Source organism: Mytilus trossulus, chromosome 8 (genome assembly GCF_036588685.1).
Source record: "Mytilus trossulus isolate FHL-02 chromosome 8, PNRI_Mtr1.1.1.hap1, whole genome shotgun sequence".
NCBI lineage: Eukaryota > Metazoa > Mollusca > Bivalvia > Mytilida > Mytilidae > Mytilus > Mytilus trossulus.
The window spans coordinates 33,865,859-33,884,931 of NC_086380.1; the positions used below are offsets into that span (position 1 = coordinate 33,865,859).

At 31.9% G+C, this 19,073-nt stretch overlaps 1 protein-coding gene across 1 annotated transcript; it reads right to left on the reverse strand.

Annotated features, from left to right (window-relative positions):
- Window positions 1-246: 246 nt before the first annotated feature.
- LOC134680859 (protein PIF-like) lies at window positions 247-16,684 on the reverse strand. Its single transcript, XM_063540127.1, has 11 exons — window positions 16,573-16,684; window positions 14,003-14,072; window positions 7,588-8,136; window positions 7,272-7,328; window positions 4,741-4,959; window positions 4,204-4,410; window positions 3,614-3,787; window positions 2,469-2,878; window positions 1,655-1,760; window positions 897-988; window positions 247-504 (listed from the first exon to the last, which is right to left on the reverse strand). Exons 2-11 carry the CDS (start codon window positions 14,055-14,057, stop codon window positions 448-450), a joined length of 1,926 nt encoding a protein of 641 aa, XP_063396197.1. The 5' UTR covers window positions 14,058-14,072; window positions 16,573-16,684; the 3' UTR covers window positions 247-447.
- Window positions 16,685-19,073: the final 2,389 nt, after the last annotated feature.

Sequence of the window (19,073 nt, forward strand, 5' to 3'; positions counted from 1 at the left end):
GAAACAACAAACGATAAAAACTTAAAGTTATGAACGCAATCAACAAACAATTACTACTAAACATCAGTTTCCTGACATAGGATGTATAGAAACAAATGCAGCTGGTTTAAACGTTTTCCTTTACCCTAACCTGAAACATAAGCACTACATTACAACATAGTGAGACACATGTAAGAGTTATGTTTCTACTATCACATATAGCATCCAAAGTCGGGTATATGAATAGGCAATAATTAATACAAACAATTTCAAATATGCATGAAGTTTATTAAAGATAGAATATGACATACATTTTAGATTACCAAGAATAGTTTACAATTTTGTTGAATTTTGAAAATAGTTTATTTTTAGATTCGTGAGAAAATTTTTTAGAAAGTATATATTTAGTTCGTTTGGATTGTCCTGGTGTGCGTGGTCAACGGTCCATGGTCTGTAGTCCAGCGAAGGTTACATTATTGTTAGTGCGTCCTTGATTGATAGCGGGATACAATCGTAAACGTTTATCTGAAAAATAAAAAATAGCACATATTTATTAAATGCCACGCTTCATTAGAACTGGAATGTGAAATACACACAATTACTCGCCAACTAAGTTGTTTGACGAAAAAAAAAAAAAATCCTAATAGAGATAATGAAATCTGGTAGCCATTAAACTCTTTTTAACATAAATCAGGCTGTTGTTTATTTATTTGAATTGTTTTCGATTTTGTCATACCGAGACCTTCCAAAGCTTACTATATGGTATAAGTTTTGCTCATGGTATTGAAAGCTGAACGGTGCCATATAAAAGTTGTTTGCATCTTTGTCATGCAATCTCTTGTGAATCGATCGATATCTCGGCAATCGTACCACATCTCATTATAAAAGTTATGTATATACAACCAAAATAGAATTACCTCTTTTAAGCTGCCATCCAAGAAACCAACTGCGGTATTTCTAATTGTTGGACGTCCAAAAACCATGCCGGTCTGTCTTCGCTGTATCCAACCTAATTTTAGAAATTTAAAAATAAGAACAGTCAAGTTACTGAATTGGAGTTTTTTTTCGCTTATTCATTAAGAAAGGTTTTTTTGTACATCACTAAGCCTTGTTAACTTTTCAAAGAAATAATTAAACTAATCAATTTTAATTTCTTGAGGTGAAAATAGTTATTTGGTCCTTTATATACAAAACAGATTTTTTTAAAGGTCTACGATGACTTAGTTATTGTAGTTGCTTGCATTTACATCCTTTGATCCCTGATTAATATAGTTATTTCATTGGTTGTCATATCACATCTCTGTATATGATATGCATATGTTTTGTTTATGAGACATGTACACGTTATCGACACATAATTTATTCAAAAATCATTGCAATTGTCGTTTATAATAATAGAATATTCATTATTCATAGTAATTTCAACAGATTATCATGATATTAGACATATAGCTTGTTGTTCGGTGTGAGCCAAGGCTCCGTGTTGAAGGCCGTACATTGACCTATAATTGTTTACTTTTTATAAATTGTTATTTGGATGGAGAGTTGTCTCACTGGCACTCACACCACATCTTCCTACATGTATATCTATATGACATTTCAATGACGGCTGTGAAAATCATCTGCATCTTTATTTTGATAAATGCAGTAGTCATGAATAGGAAAATGTACTTGCCTGACAAAGGTACAGATTGCTCATTGCTGTCAGCCTTCAATGCAAAATTGTCGCCATCATATGCAAATGTGATAGGAATGTATCCCTTGTAGCCACTTGAGGAAGACTAAAATGGAAACGTTTGATAAATTCATATTTTAAATAAAAACTGTAGTAAACATCTGTTTAGAAGAATAAGTTTGATTGCTTGATTGTTGACGTACAGTAGCAAATATTTCATGCATGTTTAGGATGTGAAAGAATAAAAAGAATGTATGATATACATTAATGAAAAGAAACCAAACCATGAACACATCTCAAGGCCTATATGTAGATTTCAACAATGCACCAGTGCATTAATAAGATGTTTAGCTCTAAATCACCTTGAGTCTAGAAGGGTTGTAAATAATCCAGCATGCATGATGCCTGGATCCGCTACTATTACAAAATTAAATGTAGGATACCTAATTCGCCATTATTACAAAATGCTAAACGACAAATATTGAACAAATCAATATCTAGTTGACAGCCATCTTGAAATGATAACCAAACAGACGTTACCAAGTGTCTTTCATAGAACAAATTGTATGTAGACCTGAAGGTGCGTTCTGTTATTTTGTGTCATTGGTGTATAACCCTATTTAATTTGTGTCGTTGGGGTGCCATCTAAATGGTCATGTTTAACACACAGCTCCTTTTTACGTGTATGAAATTTAAACATGTTTTAGTCATGATTTAAACTATGTTGACAAAAAAAATCAAACAGTGCAATATAATCGATTAGTATATACTAATTGATTTGAAAAATCTCATAATATAAGAATAGATAACATACTACTGTGCTGGAGATTGTCTTATTATATTCAGTTCCTCTATCAGTGCGTGTAAACAATTGTGCGATGAATGTGTACTTCTTTTGTTCTTTTCTGACTTGTAGAGACATAGAAGGCGAGCATTGGTCTTCCTCCAGTACTGCGTCACTATGGAGACAGTTTAACATGATCTGCTCAGTTTTAGATCCCTTCTTTCCGGTAAATGGAGTGAGTTTCACATTCATCTCGACCCCGAATGAGTCCATGAATTCATGGTTGGCAAGACGCCATATGTTGATATGGGATTTTGAATTGAAGGTCATAGCATCTGGTTCAGAGGTCAAGTCTAAGTTTGATTTTCCAAATGGTAAATTCATGTCTTTCTGATAGTAGAACTGACCATTTGCACCTTGGGTAATCATTGCACTACAAGCTGAAAATATATATTAATTTTTGGTAAGTATTAAAGGCTGTTAATTGCTGTAGATTGCGTGTTATATATAAATACGTATTAACATGATTAACGTAAAGAATACCGGTTTATCTGAAATCAAAGATGCATATACATTATATCTTTAAAACATATCATACAATTTATACATTTGTTATGTCATAACCAAACTGTCTACCTATTAAAATATGTTATTCTAAAATTTCTTATGTCAAATAAGGTAATTTAATCAATGAAAATGCCATTTTATCACATAAGGATCGTTTCAATAAATTTTCCTCCAAATCAGAAGTCTACATACGACTCAAATGGACATGCTATTTTTGAGATTTGTGACTTCTATTTTCATATTTCTTACTCCGAACCTCTAACACTTCGAACTTGGCATTTCTGATTACGAACTTTACGTTTCTAACTTCGAACATGTCATTCCTCACTGCCAAATTGACATTCCACACATCAGCGTTTACTTTCCTGCCCTCCAAGATCACATTTCTCATATATATCCAAGTTCAAAATTCGTATTTCCAAGTTACAATTGTTCAAGAGGTTAACCATGATATTTTGTTTCAAAACAGCCATTATATTTATACTAACTTCAAAACATCATAAATTATCGACGACATCGTAATCAACCTGTTTCTACACCTCAGACAATGTTTGGTTATTCTTATTAATTTCGCAAGACAATCATTGAAAACGCCATTCAGAGCTTACCGGTCTTTTTGGCAATTCCATCATAATCCATTACACACATACAGTCTAGATCACTGTAAATAGTACCAGGAGCACAGCTGCGTAGGAACTTTCTGTCAGAAAACCCCTTTACTCTCAGTACTTGGTAATATGTAGCAGGATCTTTAGAATTCTCCTCGTAATCACATGCTGGTTCTGAAAAAGAATAAGACATCATTTAATTATTTTTGCTGGTTAGAAAGTATTTTTTTTCTGTTTCATTGATTCAGGACACTTTTAAAAATCACAATGATGCGTCTTTCTATACAAGTTACATGTATTAGGCATGGTCGCCTTTTTTTTCGTGAGGTCATCAAGTCAGTAGAGACATCAATATGCAAAAATTTACAGAAACATAAATATTGACCTATGACTAGGCCAACAATTAAATAAACAAATGTTTAAATTGCCAAGTCTTGAAAAAAGAAAAAAAGGTATTTTATTGAAATCAAAATTTATGTCGGACTTATAAATGCACTTCTTCTACTGCAGAAAATTTTACCAAAAATAGTAAAATAGCGATATATAATTCATACTATAATAAATAGATCTATACTGTGATTTATACTTACTCTTTCGTAGGGAAGCTCTGGCTGCACCATCACAACTTACACCGGAACATGCTGATGATATCCCGACAACACATTTGGATTGTTTATTATCATAATGTTGACCAGCTGGGCAGCACATTGGTTCAGGTACGCCGTCTTGACACTTCCAATACGATCTACAACCAACGTAAGGCAACGTTTTCCCGTCTGTTTTTCCTTTACATATACCTGTTGAAATACTATAATAGTTTGATATTCGTTTAGCCTTCAAATTGGTAAATGCATTAAAATATGTCATATAAATATATGGATTTTACAGTTCATTTTTTCACAGTTGAACTGTTTCATAAAAATTGATTGTATATTTTGATTAATATTGACATGAATTTAGTAAATCATCCGATATAATTTATCAAATTGAGAATAGAATCACATTTGCATACTCAGAAAAAAACTAATATTTTTAAAGTACATCTTATCGTCAAGGACCCTCTTGTTCTACGAGGGTGAACAGGATACCTGTATGTTGTAAAGGAGATAATCCGCCAATGAACTTACTGTATTGACATTCGGTGTCTTCCGTTCTAACGCAGGTCAGGTCATCCTGAGACCAGAAGGTGCTAAAAGCACACTGTTTGACCGCAGACGTCATTATCTTATTCCCATGGCTGTCCTCACTTGGGTAACACATCACAAATTTAGAACAATCGTATTTATAGTAGTTGTACCCGAATCCATTGTCTATTATGCACCCTTCACACAAAGGATCAATTATAACTGCAAAGAGAACAAAACATATAGCAGACTACACAGTTTGAAATGAAAAGAGCATAGTAGAATTGTCATCTTAAGCTTCTCAAGACTAATGTAGGAATCTGCTTGTTGCAGGATAGGTTTCCTTTCTGAGTACTTAAAATTTTCTATGTGTTTTTCGAGTAATGACTGTAATAATTTCATGATTTCTCCGTCTATTAAGAAATAGCATGATATGAGATCATTTCGAAAACACAAAGAAAATATTAAAGTCATTCCTATATGATAAAATTAGTTATTAAGTTTTTATGGAGTATGATGAAAAAAAAACACGTTGATGACGTTATGATCACATGACAAAATGTTGTTTGTGAGCCGAAAGACAAAAAACTTACAGCCAATCGAAAGACGTTTTACATAAAAAAAAATAAAAATATTTTTACATATAATTAAACGAAAGCATTTTTGCACTATAGTTTTATAATTTTTGCATATCTGCTATTACCGTAAGGAAAAAAGAAATAGGCATTTTTCTAATTCAAAATTCCTCGTTCAAACAAAGTAAATGGTTTTTTTTCGGTAACAAGTTGCACGTTTAACGTCGTACTGGTATTTACTACATCACACTGTCTATTTATTTAACCAAGACACTAATCGAAACATAAAGTAATGATACATTTTAATATATCAATACTTTATGTTTAATTCGAATAATGTAAAAAGTAGTTAAAATGCTATAATAAACTGAAATAATGAAAGTGGAGGGGGATTATTTTTTCGCAGTTAGTGGAATCAAAATATAAATGACATGTTCAAATTGGTTGAGGACGTTCATTAATTTTTCAAAACAGATAAATTTTCTTTCCTTTGTCAAATTTTACTGGTTTTGCTAAAATCTATTGCAGAACTGACACTTTGTTGGCATTCATGACATGATTTGGCACACCTTTCGAAAAAAGTCAAAACGATTTGACAACTAAAATTAAACACATAAGGTGAATATTATATAAGTGAGAACAAAATTGGGAAAGTGACTTTGAAAAATTGGAATGAATGAAAAGAAAATTAAGTACTACGTTTTAGTGAGCCAACTGTTAAAACCTCTCATTATCATCATCATCATACGTCTTTAAAACTACCATACAGATTAAAAAGTAATTAAAGGTCACAGCCTGGAAATTATAAGTGTCCTTTTGTTTTCACCATTTCGGGGAAGTGAGCAAAATTGTGACGGGACGTAGTATGGTATACAAATGTCCGGTGTCCGCCCGTCTGTCCGTCGTACCGTATGTCTGTCCGGCGTAAACATGTCGCACCGTAAGTTGAGAACGATTTATCCAAATTTTATGAAACTTTTAAATATGTATAGATTATCGGGTTTTCTACACATTGATATCGTAAAATATCAGCCGCGAGCCACAATGTGAACTTTTTTGGCGAGTGGGCGTGGTGAACGAGCTAAAATGTTTCGCATTGTGTCGAGCGGCTGATATTTACGATATCGATACGAAGAAAACCCGATTATCTGTTTATCGTTCTATTACTGTTCTTTTTCTACTTCCCAAAGACAGTTTTACGCTTGACAAAAGCAAGGTTAATAACGTCTCCTCTCGCATTGGGACGTCGCTAATATCTTCTCCTCTCACATTGTGACGTCGCAAATAAGATTTAAACTTTTTGAGTTACGGCACTTTGTGACTAAAACAGGGGGTGTTTTTTTCACAAGTCGCACTGTATCTCAAAAAAGATTCTAGATTATGGCTTAAAACTTTAAACACTTCTTAGTTATATTAATCTCAATATCTGTATACCTTTTGGTGATGATTCAAAATTTCATTTTTGAGTTAATATTGAGTATTTTGTAAAAAAGGGGGAGGTTTTTTTTTATATGTCGCACCATATCTCAAAAACGATTTATGATTATTGCTTAAAACTTTACAGTCATGTCTTTGTTATATTTATCTTAAGATCTGTATACTTTTTGGTGATGATTCAAAATTTCATTTACACGACCTTCTGAGTCTGTGTCGTTAAACTGCACCTTCAACAATGGCAATTTTTTGTGCAAAAATCATCAGCGTTAAATGATCGTTTTTGACTTTTAAAGTTTCTTCCTGACTTTTATAGTTATCATGATAATAGGCAAACATGGTAAAATAATCATTTAAAGACAATAACTTCTTTGGGTCGATTAACTATTTTAGCACGTATTTTGTCATATTATTTGTAGGTTTAGTCAACATTTTCTATTCAAAGTTTCTATAAGAGGGGCGAAAGATACCAGAAGGTATATCATGTAATACTATGCAGTTTCGTGGGAAGAAAATTCTACTTACTTGGTCGAATATCACCACCCTTTGGATCTTCTGGTTCGGACGGCCCTGGAGGCATAGCTTAAAACATGAAGCACTTGATTAGTTAGTAACTACACAAAAAAATTATATTTTTCAATAGAAAATATCAAATAGATACTAATACAACATAGAGGTTTCGGCACTCATATAACATTTTCATTGTAAATCTCAAAAAGTCAACAAATGGTCAATGCAGACAAACACATTTGACAACTCATTATTTATTAATTTTCTATCACATATATGTAAAAATGTAAATTATAACATTAACGTTTGAGGGTAATTTTTAAAAGCTCACCTTTGCAAATTAATTCTGCTATCTCAGTTAGAACCGTCGTGTTTGCCAGTTGACTGTAATTATCAACATTCTTTATCCAGGTTTTGTTTCCTGCTATTGCATCAATTTCATGTTGGTCACTCGGTCTGATGTTAATTCCTATTGCAATAAGAGTTATATTATCCTGTCTTGCTTTAAGAGCTTCTGCTTTTGTTTCAATTGGGTTTATCGATTCTCCATCCGTGATAATAACGCCTACTCGAGTACGTGGAGTTCTTAGAAGATTCTGTCTCATATAAGCAAGGGCAAGGTCTGTCCTAGAGCTATTTCTAGGGTGTTTGAAACTCGATATTCTACTTTTTACGACCCCAGAATTTTCAGATGGCTTGAAATAATCTGGGATAGCAGTACTATATACCAATGCGCCAACTCGGACTTTACTTGAGCCAAACTCAAAGGATTCGGTAGTTTTAAGTGTGAAATCAATCACTTTCTTAAAATCTTCTCTGTGTATACTTTCTGATCCGTCTATGGCAAACACAACATCCCCTGGACCTGGGCATGGTATTACTTAAAAAGAAAAAATTAGAGACAAAATATACTTGGTAGATATACTTATAGTGTGTCTTTCTATGCTGTAATGTTACACAATTGTTTCAGATAAGCATTAAGGTTTGAATCTATCAAAACATTTAAACCAGCTGCATGTGTTTGTATCTGTCCTAAGTAAGGAACCTGATGTTCAGTGGTTGTCGTTCGTTGTTTTGGTTCATGCGTATCTTTCTATGTTGTGATGCTACACATTTGTTTCAGAGAATGGAAAAAGGTTTGAACACATTAAAACGTTTAAATCCGCTGAATTTGTTTGCACCTGTTCCAAGTCAGGAATCTGATGTTCAGTGATTGTCGTTCGATGATATGTGGTTCGGGTTAGGGTACACAACTCTATTATATTGAGCAGACTTTAATGGAAGTTTTGGGAACAAAAAAAAACACAATGAAACCGAAAAACTATATATAGTTTATTTCAAAATTTTTGGTGCAAAGTGTTAACATCAAAGTATGTGACAGAGAACCCCAGCTAAAAAAGTAAAACCTATATATCGACCTTCCTTGCATGTATTAAGCACATATAGTTTTATTTTCCTAAACCGTCAAACGATTCCACGACAAGACACAAGAAATGCCTTGAAAAATGACATATTCTTAAATTAGAAAGTCAGAGTATTTTCTAAAGCTAGCTATAAAACCTCAAAACTTGTTTGGCAGTTGCTTATAATTATGTTATATTATAAAAAAAATACGAAAAAATATGATAGACTGGATGTAATCTTCAAAGGAGTAATTGGTAAACTGATACATTTTTAAGAAAATAAACATTTTTGAAATTTTCCTGCATATTGAACAACCTTTTATCTTAACATTATTGATAGGATTGCGCTACAATGTGGCCTTTACAGCCGAGTTCATTGAGTTTGTAGGTAAAGGTAATATCTTTGGTTAGCTTGCTTTCAAGCTGAACTGTTGAGTCATTATTAGGTAAGGTAAACTATCCTCCTTCGAAGTAGCCTAATCCTACAAACAGATAGATTAGTTACCCGTCGGACTAGACTACTCTTTTACAAAGGAGGATAAATTACCTAACCTATAACGACTTCACGATTCAGATAGCAAGCAACATAACCAAAGATATTAACTTTACCTACACACTCAAGGCAATCGGCTGTAAATGTGTTTCCATACAGTTACTGTTTATATTTATCTTTTCTAGTGATTATTTAAAAAATAGAATTTGCTGCATTACAAATTAAATAAAACATATAAAAACTACAGTTATCAATTAATCTGATTAGATTGATCTATAAATATTATATTCTATTTTATCTGCCGGGATACAATTTGTAAGTTTTGTTATCTTAAGGAGGCTCGCGGGTATAAAATTTTTAGAAAAAAAATGAACATTTATTTTTCTTTACAAATTTTATTAACTACCTTTAGTAGTTGGTTACTTTATCAAATGGTACAAAAACCATTCAAAAAAATCAATTTGTGTTGACTTTTAAAATGTAGAATTCATTGAAAAAGCTCCAAATTATCTCCCTTTGATGCAAACATGCCATATTTTGGCATTAAAATTGCAATATATTTTTTAAATCATCGGTGACCTATATTTTTTATTGTTGTTTTCGAATAAGCTGTTACAGTATATAAACTAAACAATTGTTAAATTTAAGCGATTTCTGTAATTTAGTTCTTTTTTTATTTCGATATTACCGCTATTTCTCCTTTTTCTCCTGTTAGATCAACAGAAAAAAAGGACATTAACAAAAATGTCTACTTCTTTTGAAGGCAGATTGTGAGCGTAAATGAACGGTGACCCCATTTTTTATTTCATTTTTCCATTAAGTTTAAGATAAATTTCATTTATAGAAAAATATAGCGAAATCCTATATTAAATAAAAAAAAAATCATTTAGACCCGCGAGCCTCCTTAAATCATGATTGAATATTCTCATCTAAATTAATACGGAATGGAATTCAAATTCAGTTCAGATGATTTAGCATAACCAAATATGCATTTGTACACACATTTTCTTCTGATGTATTATAATTCATATAACTGTAATTGTGCTTCAACGGTGTACAAGACAATTTAATAAACGTGTTTACGTGACAATAAAACAATTGTTTCAGATAAGCATTAAGGTTTGAATCTATCAAAACATTTAAACCAGCTGCATGTGTTTGTATCTGTCCTAAGTAAGGAACCTGATGTTCAGTGGTTGTCGTTCGTTGTTTTGGTTCATGCGTATCTTTCTATGTTGTGATGCTACACATTTGTTTCAGAGAATGGAAAAAGGTTTGAACACATTAAAACGTTTAAATCCGCTGAATTTGTTTGCACCTGTTCCAAGTCAGGAATCTGATGTTCAGTGATTGTCGTTCGATGATATGTGGTTCGGGTTAGGGTACACAACTCTATTATATTGAGCAGACTTTAATGGAAGTTTTGGGAACAAAAAAAAACACAATGAAACCGAAAAACTATATATAGTTTATTTCAAAATTTTTGGTGCAAAGTGTTAACATCAAAGTATGTGACAGAGAACCCCAGCTAAAAAAGTAAAACCTATATATCGACCTTCCTTGCATGTATTAAGCACATATAGTTTTATTTTCCTAAACCGTCAAACGATTCCACGACAAGACACAAGAAATGCCTTGAAAAATGACATATTCTTAAATTAGAAAGTCAGAGTATTTTCTAAAGCTAGCTATAAAACCTCAAAACTTGTTTGGCAGTTGCTTATAATTATGTTATATTATAAAAAAAATACGAAAAAATATGATAGACTGGATGTAATCTTCAAAGGAGTAATTGGTAAACTGATACATTTTTAAGAAAATAAACATTTTTGAAATTTTCCTGCATATTGAACAACCTTTTATCTTAACATTATTGATAGGATTGCGCTACAATGTGGCCTTTACAGCCGAGTTCATTGAGTTTGTAGGTAAAGGTAATATCTTTGGTTAGCTTGCTTTCAAGCTGAACTGTTGAGTCATTATTAGGTAAGGTAAACTATCCTCCTTCGAAGTAGCCTAATCCTACAAACAGATAGATTAGTTACCCGTCGGACTAGACTACTCTTTTACAAAGGAGGATAAATTACCTAACCTATAACGACTTCACGATTCAGATAGCAAGCAACATAACCAAAGATATTAACTTTACCTACACACTCAAGGCAATCGGCTGTAAATGTGTTTCCATACAGTTACTGTTTATATTTATCTTTTCTAGTGATTATTTAAAAAATAGAATTTGCTGCATTACAAATTAAATAAAACATATAAAAACTACAGTTATCAATTAATCTGATTAGATTGATCTATAAATATTATATTCTATTTTATCTGCCGGGATACAATTTGTAAGTTTTGTTATCTTAAGGAGGCTCGCGGGTATAAAATTTTTAGAAAAAAAATGAACATTTATTTTTCTTTACAAATTTTATTAACTACCTTTAGTAGTTGGTTACTTTATCAAATGGTACAAAAACCATTCAAAAAAATCAATTTGTGTTGACTTTTAAAATGTAGAATTCATTGAAAAAGCTCCAAATTATCTCCCTTTGATGCAAACATGCCATATTTTGGCATTAAAATTGCAATATATTTTTTAAATCATCGGTGACCTATATTTTTTATTGTTGTTTTCGAATAAGCTGTTACAGTATATAAACTAAACAATTGTTAAATTTAAGCGATTTCTGTAATTTAGTTCTTTTTTTATTTCGATATTACCGCTATTTCTCCTTTTTCTCCTGTTAGATCAACAGAAAAAAAGGACATTAACAAAAATGTCTACTTCTTTTGAAGGCAGATTGTGAGCGTAAATGAACGGTGACCCCATTTTTTATTTCATTTTTCCATTAAGTTTAAGATAAATTTCATTTATAGAAAAATATAGCGAAATCCTATATTAAATAAAAAAAAAATCATTTAGACCCGCGAGCCTCCTTAAATCATGATTGAATATTCTCATCTAAATTAATACGGAATGGAATTCAAATTCAGTTCAGATGATTTAGCATAACCAAATATGCATTTGTACACACATTTTCTTCTGATGTATTCTAATTCATATAACTGTAATTGTGCTTCAACGGTGTACAAGACAATTTAATAAACGTGTTTACGTGACAATAAAACTTGATATATCTTCTTCGGTGTTCTATTCTTGACGTTAAACCACAAAAAGGTTCCTCGTTAGTAAATTCATTAAAAAAAAGTACGTGGCAAAATCTAAATTTCTTACTCTTCCCCTACTAAATAAAATTGTTTTAAAAAGGAATTCAAACGTAAACTGCACTTATACATATGATGTAGGCCTAGAATCTCCATTTATGATTTTTTTTTCTACTGGAAGCAGTCTCCAAACAAATTCCTGTCCTTAAGCATATAAAACACATCGAAGACATATAACACTATCTTGTGTGGTGTATTATAAACTATAATGGGATGGTAAGAGATTAATTGATTGATTGTTCGGTCAAATTTATATAAAAACGAGAAACACTTATGAACCACATAGACAGACGACAACCACTAAACATTAGATTCCTGACTTAGGACAGGTGCAAACAATTACAGCAGGATTAAACGTTTAATGGTACCAAAACTTCTCCCTTTTCTGAAACAATTATAGTATAACATCACAACATAGAAAGACGTATTATAAAAATGAATTGGAAGGCTTAAATCAATCAATAAACGGGATTAAACTTTTTAATGGTACCAAACCTTCTCCCTTTTCTGAAACAATAATAGTATATCATCACAACATAGAAAGACGTATTATAAAAATGAATTGGAAGGCTTAAATCAATCAATAAACGAAGTAACACAAATCATGGCTATTAAGTAACCTACACGGTAGAAAACCCACAGTTGTCTTTCTTTTTATGCTATTTATTTTTAATATTAACTAGAATGTGAACCTCTCTGTTTCAAAATGACAAACATTTAAATAGACAGTTATACATTGATGTGACAAAAATAAACAGAGGGTATCTGTTACATGATTTACCTCGTTATAATAGAAAAAGAAAGGGTATTGGATGACCATTCATGATACAAAGTCAGAACATGTAAATGGGGGGGGAAACACAAGAAATGCAAATGTTCAGCGCTATAAAGTTGCTACTCCTTATCTTTGAAGTATATATATAATTTGTTGATATAACACTAAATATAAAAAAGATGATGTGGTATGATTGCCAATGAAACAACTCTCCACAAGAGACCAAAATGACACAGAAATTAACAACTATAGGTCACCATACGGCCTTCAACACAGAGCAAGGCCCATACCGCATAGTCAGCTATAAAAGGCCTCGAAATGACAATGTAAAACAATTCAAACGAGAAAACTAACGGCCTTATTTATTTTAAAAAATGAACGAAAAACAAATGTGTAATATATAAACAAACGACAACCACTGAATAACGGAATCCCAACCCTCCCCTAACCTGGGACAGTGGTAGAGCAGATAGCAGTAAAAGATATGAACGAACTATAATAATCAATTGAAAAAGGCTTAACTGCTTTAGTTCAGACTATTTTGAGCTTTTAGAAAAATGTAAACTCTGATTCGTGTCGAAGGTTTGATCACTGTGATTTTGATATAAACAAATTAATTTAAAAAAATAATTAAAGCACTGTTACTTTGAGTTACTTTTTAAAACTTGAGAAAGCTTGAAGTGGCAGAATTTAATATAAAAATCAACATGAATTCGTGATCATACATGTAGTATGCAAATAAATGTATGAAGGGACACAATTGAATCAGCACTGGCAAAGAACGATAAGAGGGAGGCCAGTCTACGAGAGCTTCACAATAGAAATATATTAATATAAGTGAAGAACTTACCCGCAGCACCGTTTACAACCGCAACCAATAGAATAGGAATAAACAGCAACATCATCTTCTTTCTTCTGTCCTAAAAGTAAAAAGGTAAGTTACAAAGGTTAGTTTCGATTACCAAAAAAGTTTGTACGCGAAAAAGACACATCAGGATTAGAGAAAATTAGCAATGAATACATTTTGACTCATCCTAAGCAGTTCATTTTGACCTTTCTAATAAGAAGGGGTTGATGTAGGTTGATGTAAGTTGCGGGAATTTCTCGCTACATTGAAGACCTGTTAGTGACCTTCTGCTGTTTTTTTTATTTGGTCGGGTTGTTGTCTCTTTGACACATTCCCCATTTCCATTCTCAATTTTATGAGTATTTTTGAGTTAGGATGAGGGTTGTTGGTGGTGGGATGGGTATGAGATTGGATAGGGATGTGAGCAAAATGTAGTGGGTATTCACAACAGCTGGGAAATAAGATAATTCAGATATTAGATTATTTTATGGATCGATTGCAGAGAATTTGGTCAATAAATAAAATACAAAATAAAATATTTTGTGTAATCAAAAGGTGTCAAGGTTAACATTGAATTATTGGACAACAATATAATTTAGATCAGGTATGGCGGCCAAAACGAGTTAAGCCAAACAAAATTACGTGACACATTAATATTCCGAAACAACATTTTCTAAATATAAAGAATCGATGTTTCAGTATAAACAATCTTTATTAATCATCGTGTTTTTTTTTAAATTTTAGGGACCATGGTTACAAATCGATGTAACATCTATTTAAAACATTAAGTTGGGCGGACCTATATAATCATTTTGAAAATGGGGTTCCAATCCAGGATAAAAAGGGGGTCAACTATGATATGTCCCCTTCATTGATCGTCCAAAATAAAAGGGGATTTCTAATCCTCGAACCCTCCCCCTGGATGTGTCACTGAGCTGACTAAAATGGTAGAATACTTTTTGATTGATTTATCATGGGGCGATCGGTTATGCGCATGTGAAATACTTGCTTTTTTATGACCTTTGTTTCTTTTGACAATAGACATAGATATACAAAGATATATGATATGAGTGCTTATGAGACAACTCTCCTCAAAGTCACAATTTATAAAAGTTAACCATTATAGGTCAAGGTACGGTCTTCAACACGGAGTATTGGCTTACACAGAATAACAAGCTATGAAGCCCCCACCCCAACCCCAACCCCCAAATACTAGTGTAACACTATTCAAACGGGAAAATCAATGATCTACTCTATATTAAAAATAACGAGAAAAGAGAAACACTTAAGAACCACATCAACAAACGACAACGTGCATTTCGTAATATAGCGGGGGAAAGAAGAAACAATCACTATATTTTCGCTTTTTTCAATGTTCATGGTCTTTTAAGGATTAATACACTTTAAAATAGTTTGGCATTAAAAGACAAAATCGCTAAATAACCAGCAATATGTTATTTAAAGAATTAAAGATGTTGTTCTGTGTAGACCGAAAATAGCATCCTACATATTAAGATCTCGTCCTAAATATATTAGAATTGGAAACGTTTATATCAATTGTGTTTTCATGTTCTAAAAAAGGGGAAGGGTTGGAAAAGATTTTTTTTTTAAATATTCAGTTTAACCTATTGCATCACGACTTTATTCCTTTTTATTTGCAATTTAACTTTATTCTGCATTGTCCTGCAGTTTCTTTGGAAGAATGTTCATTTCCGTTCTTTCTTGGATTACAATTATTTTGTTTGTTTTTATAAGGTCGGAATATTTATTTCAAAAATCATTCTGCCCTCCTCCTCGCCTTTCGAATTAGACAAACGAATGTCAAAAGGATAGTCTTTTTGTTTTAAATAAATTACTTTATGACGAAAATACGAAAATATGAAACATGTATGTCTTATAATAAAGGTAAAAACGTGAATGAACATGTTTTGATTCAGTTTTTGTGGAATATTAGTGTTTTAAACTAAAAAAAAAATATATATTCTGTTCCCGAAGAATCAACCAACCCTATGATTAAATTTCAAGCACTTTTTCATATATTTTTGCCACGAAATAGCCGAAAAGTTGTACTTTGTAGTGGCGTGAAAACACAGCAAATCAAATATACCAAATGTATCTTTGTGTCTGTTTTGCCTTATCGAATTTTATGCGGTCAAGGTGGATTTTTTACAAGGGTTTCTTACCAATCACACGATTGGTTGGTGATCGTATAAGTTTGTCGGAGACTAATTTGGAAACAGTCGAAAGTTGATAGGCTAAATTCGACCGCATGTTCTCATTCTAAAGAGACGTCCACCAGTTGACGAACTTGTTTACCAGAGATTATTGTTATCCAGTATAACAAAAGGTTTATAAGAGTTTTTATATGTTAAGATATTTACATTTATATAATCGTACAAACTAATAATGTTAATTCGTATTCAATTCTAGTTTGTTATTACTTTACTTGTGGTATTTTGCTACCACTTTATTTGTATAATAAAATTCAGAGGAGTTTTATTTCATTAATTGTTTTTTTCAAATCTATTTTTTGGGTATAATTAAGTTAAATAAATGATAATAAAAACACTTACCAATTGTCTCACTGGAGCTTCAGACAAGTGTCGAACAAGAACAGAAAATCAATTCTGATACGTAGAAATAGGAAACTTGATATAACGGATAAAACGTATGTGCATATGTTACATGTATGTAACACGCTATGCTAAAGTTAAATGTTCACAATATATACTTCCTACTACCAACAAATCTATATTCCTTACAGTGCAATATATTTAAAATTCCCCAAATTATGTAATGTTAGAAACTTTTTACGCATTCTGAATTAATTATAAAACAAAAAGCTTAATTTTGTTTCTTTAAATATATATAATATATCAGATCTATATTTAATATATTTATTAAATTATAAAAAAATCACACATATTTTTTCATGTATGTCAAAAAGAATTGAACACAGAAAGATTATTATACATGTATCACAGAAACTTTGTATGAATTTGCCTACACAGCAGTTAATAAGGGCCAAGGGGAGACACAAAACTCATCAATCGAAGGCGAAGTCAAGTTGAACGGCACTTTCCTTTTCGCCAATTGGCATTTCATTTTTCGCCAAAAAGTCTAATATCAATAAAGCAATGAATAATCAAAATATCACAATAAAGCGAGTGTCAAAACGTCTTTGGACGAATAACGTGCTAATGGTGCCCCTTTAAATTTGGTTGATATTTAAGACTTTCAACTCTGTATAATTCACTTCCGCTTAACATTATCAATCAGAAAGTCTCTTATAAAATTAAATGGTCCCTTCAAAAATTAAATGGAAGATTTATTTGCCAAAATAACTCAAATAAATATATAAAAGAAGATGTGGTATGATTCCAAAATGAGGCAACTCTCCACAAGAGACCAAATGAGAACAGAAATTAACAGCTATAACATAAAGTCTGCTTCTGTAATGCAAAAAGAAAACATGCTAGACATACGTACTCGAACTGTGATGAGATGATCAAACAGTATGAATGGAATGAACAAGTTTGTTTTGATTAAATTAAATCAATAATATATACGCTAATTTATTAATAATTTAGTTATTTAAAGTACTACAAAACGTCCTTTGGTTTTAATTTGAACTATAAGAAAAAAGGGAAATAACAAAAATACCGAACTCCGAGGAAAATTCCAAACGGAAAGTTACTAATCAAAATGACAAAATCAAAAGCTACAATTTTCAAACGAATGGATAGTAACTGACATATTCCTCACTTTGTACAAACATTTTCTTATGTAGAATATGATGAATATGACCTGGTTGAGTAGCTAGCCAAACCTCTCACTTGTATGACAGACGCATAAAACAATGATGTGTGCACACACAGACGTAAGAGGTACACATAAAATAGGAATACAGCAGTCAACGTTTTGTTATTATCTTAATCACTATAAAACAACAAAAAATATGTAACAAATAATTCACAAAGACAACAAAACCATCGTGTATTCTTTTTATGTTGATACGGAATATTTATCATTATAAGCGATGGTATGAGCTTCTTTTTAGATATTCATGTAGGACGAGACGTTCTTTGACATTGCCCTGGCTCACCAACTTTCTGCCCAGACATAAAGTCTGGGTAACCGATGCAAGCTCTTGAATACAAGATAAGTTGGGAAATGTATATCCCTTTGCAGGTGTATTGGTATGTAAATGTAAAGTGGGTGACATTAATTTCAAAATTAAAATCGTCTTGCCTGTTAAAGATTCAGGCACTCAAATAACCGCTTAGGTCATATTCGAGTTATAAGTCTAAGAATGAGCAAGACGAAGCCATGTCTGTTGTTTCTTTAAATCCTAGTTCTGAAGGAAATATAAATGGAACCCATTCAGAAAAGTTTGGATTGTTAATGGAAGGAACATTATCAATTTATCTGAACGTGAACTGAAATGATCTGGCTTTTTTTAACTTCTTGTATTTGACAAGTGTCTGAAGAAACTCCGACTTATTTGAAAATATGAAGAGAGCAACAAGGAGAGGCACACAGTTCGTTCAAATAGGAATGCAGAAAAAATTGTTGATAAAAGTCTACCTCCAATCCACCAAATATGTTGACAATTAAGAAAACTCCAGTATATTGATGACTTGTTCCTCAGTGTAGCATTTTGTACTTTTTGGTTTACTACATATGCCGTATAGTATCCAAAAGTAAAAAATACATTTGTATGTTCAAAAGCATTGTTGAATATTTCTTTTAGACGATTTTTCAACTTCTCATGGTTAGGGTTGTAAAACAGGTTTAATAGAATTGATTTCAGAAAAAGTACGAGATTGATGACTTGCCATAATATCATCCTTGTCACATGATATGCTATATGTGGGATTACCTGAATGCTAATTTATTCCTAATTCTTTTACAAGATCCTCGCAGTAGTAAGAACATACAAAGACAATATTATTTTAGTTTTTTACCACATGAACAACAAAACACTCAGCATGAAGAGATCATTGACATTTCACAGACTCTTTGTCTCTAAAAACGGATTTTCGGTCGATCATTTATTTTTTTCATTTTTAGC

What these genes read in the sequence shown, in the direction of transcription:
- LOC134680859 (XM_063540127.1), bottom strand. Translation starts at nt 14,057, where the DNA reads ATGATGTTGCTGTTTATTCCTATTCTATTGGTTGCGGTTGTAAACGGT. An exon ending in GGTTGTAAACGGTGCTGCGG is followed by an intron (nt 8,137 to 14,002) that starts GTAAGTTCTTCA and finishes TTTCTTTTTAAG; the next exon opens with TAATACCATGCCCAGGTCCA. An exon ending in GCAATCTGTACCTTTGTCAG is followed by an intron (nt 989 to 1,654) that starts GCAAGTACATTT and finishes TTCTAAAATTAG; the next exon opens with GTTGGATACAGCGAAGACAG.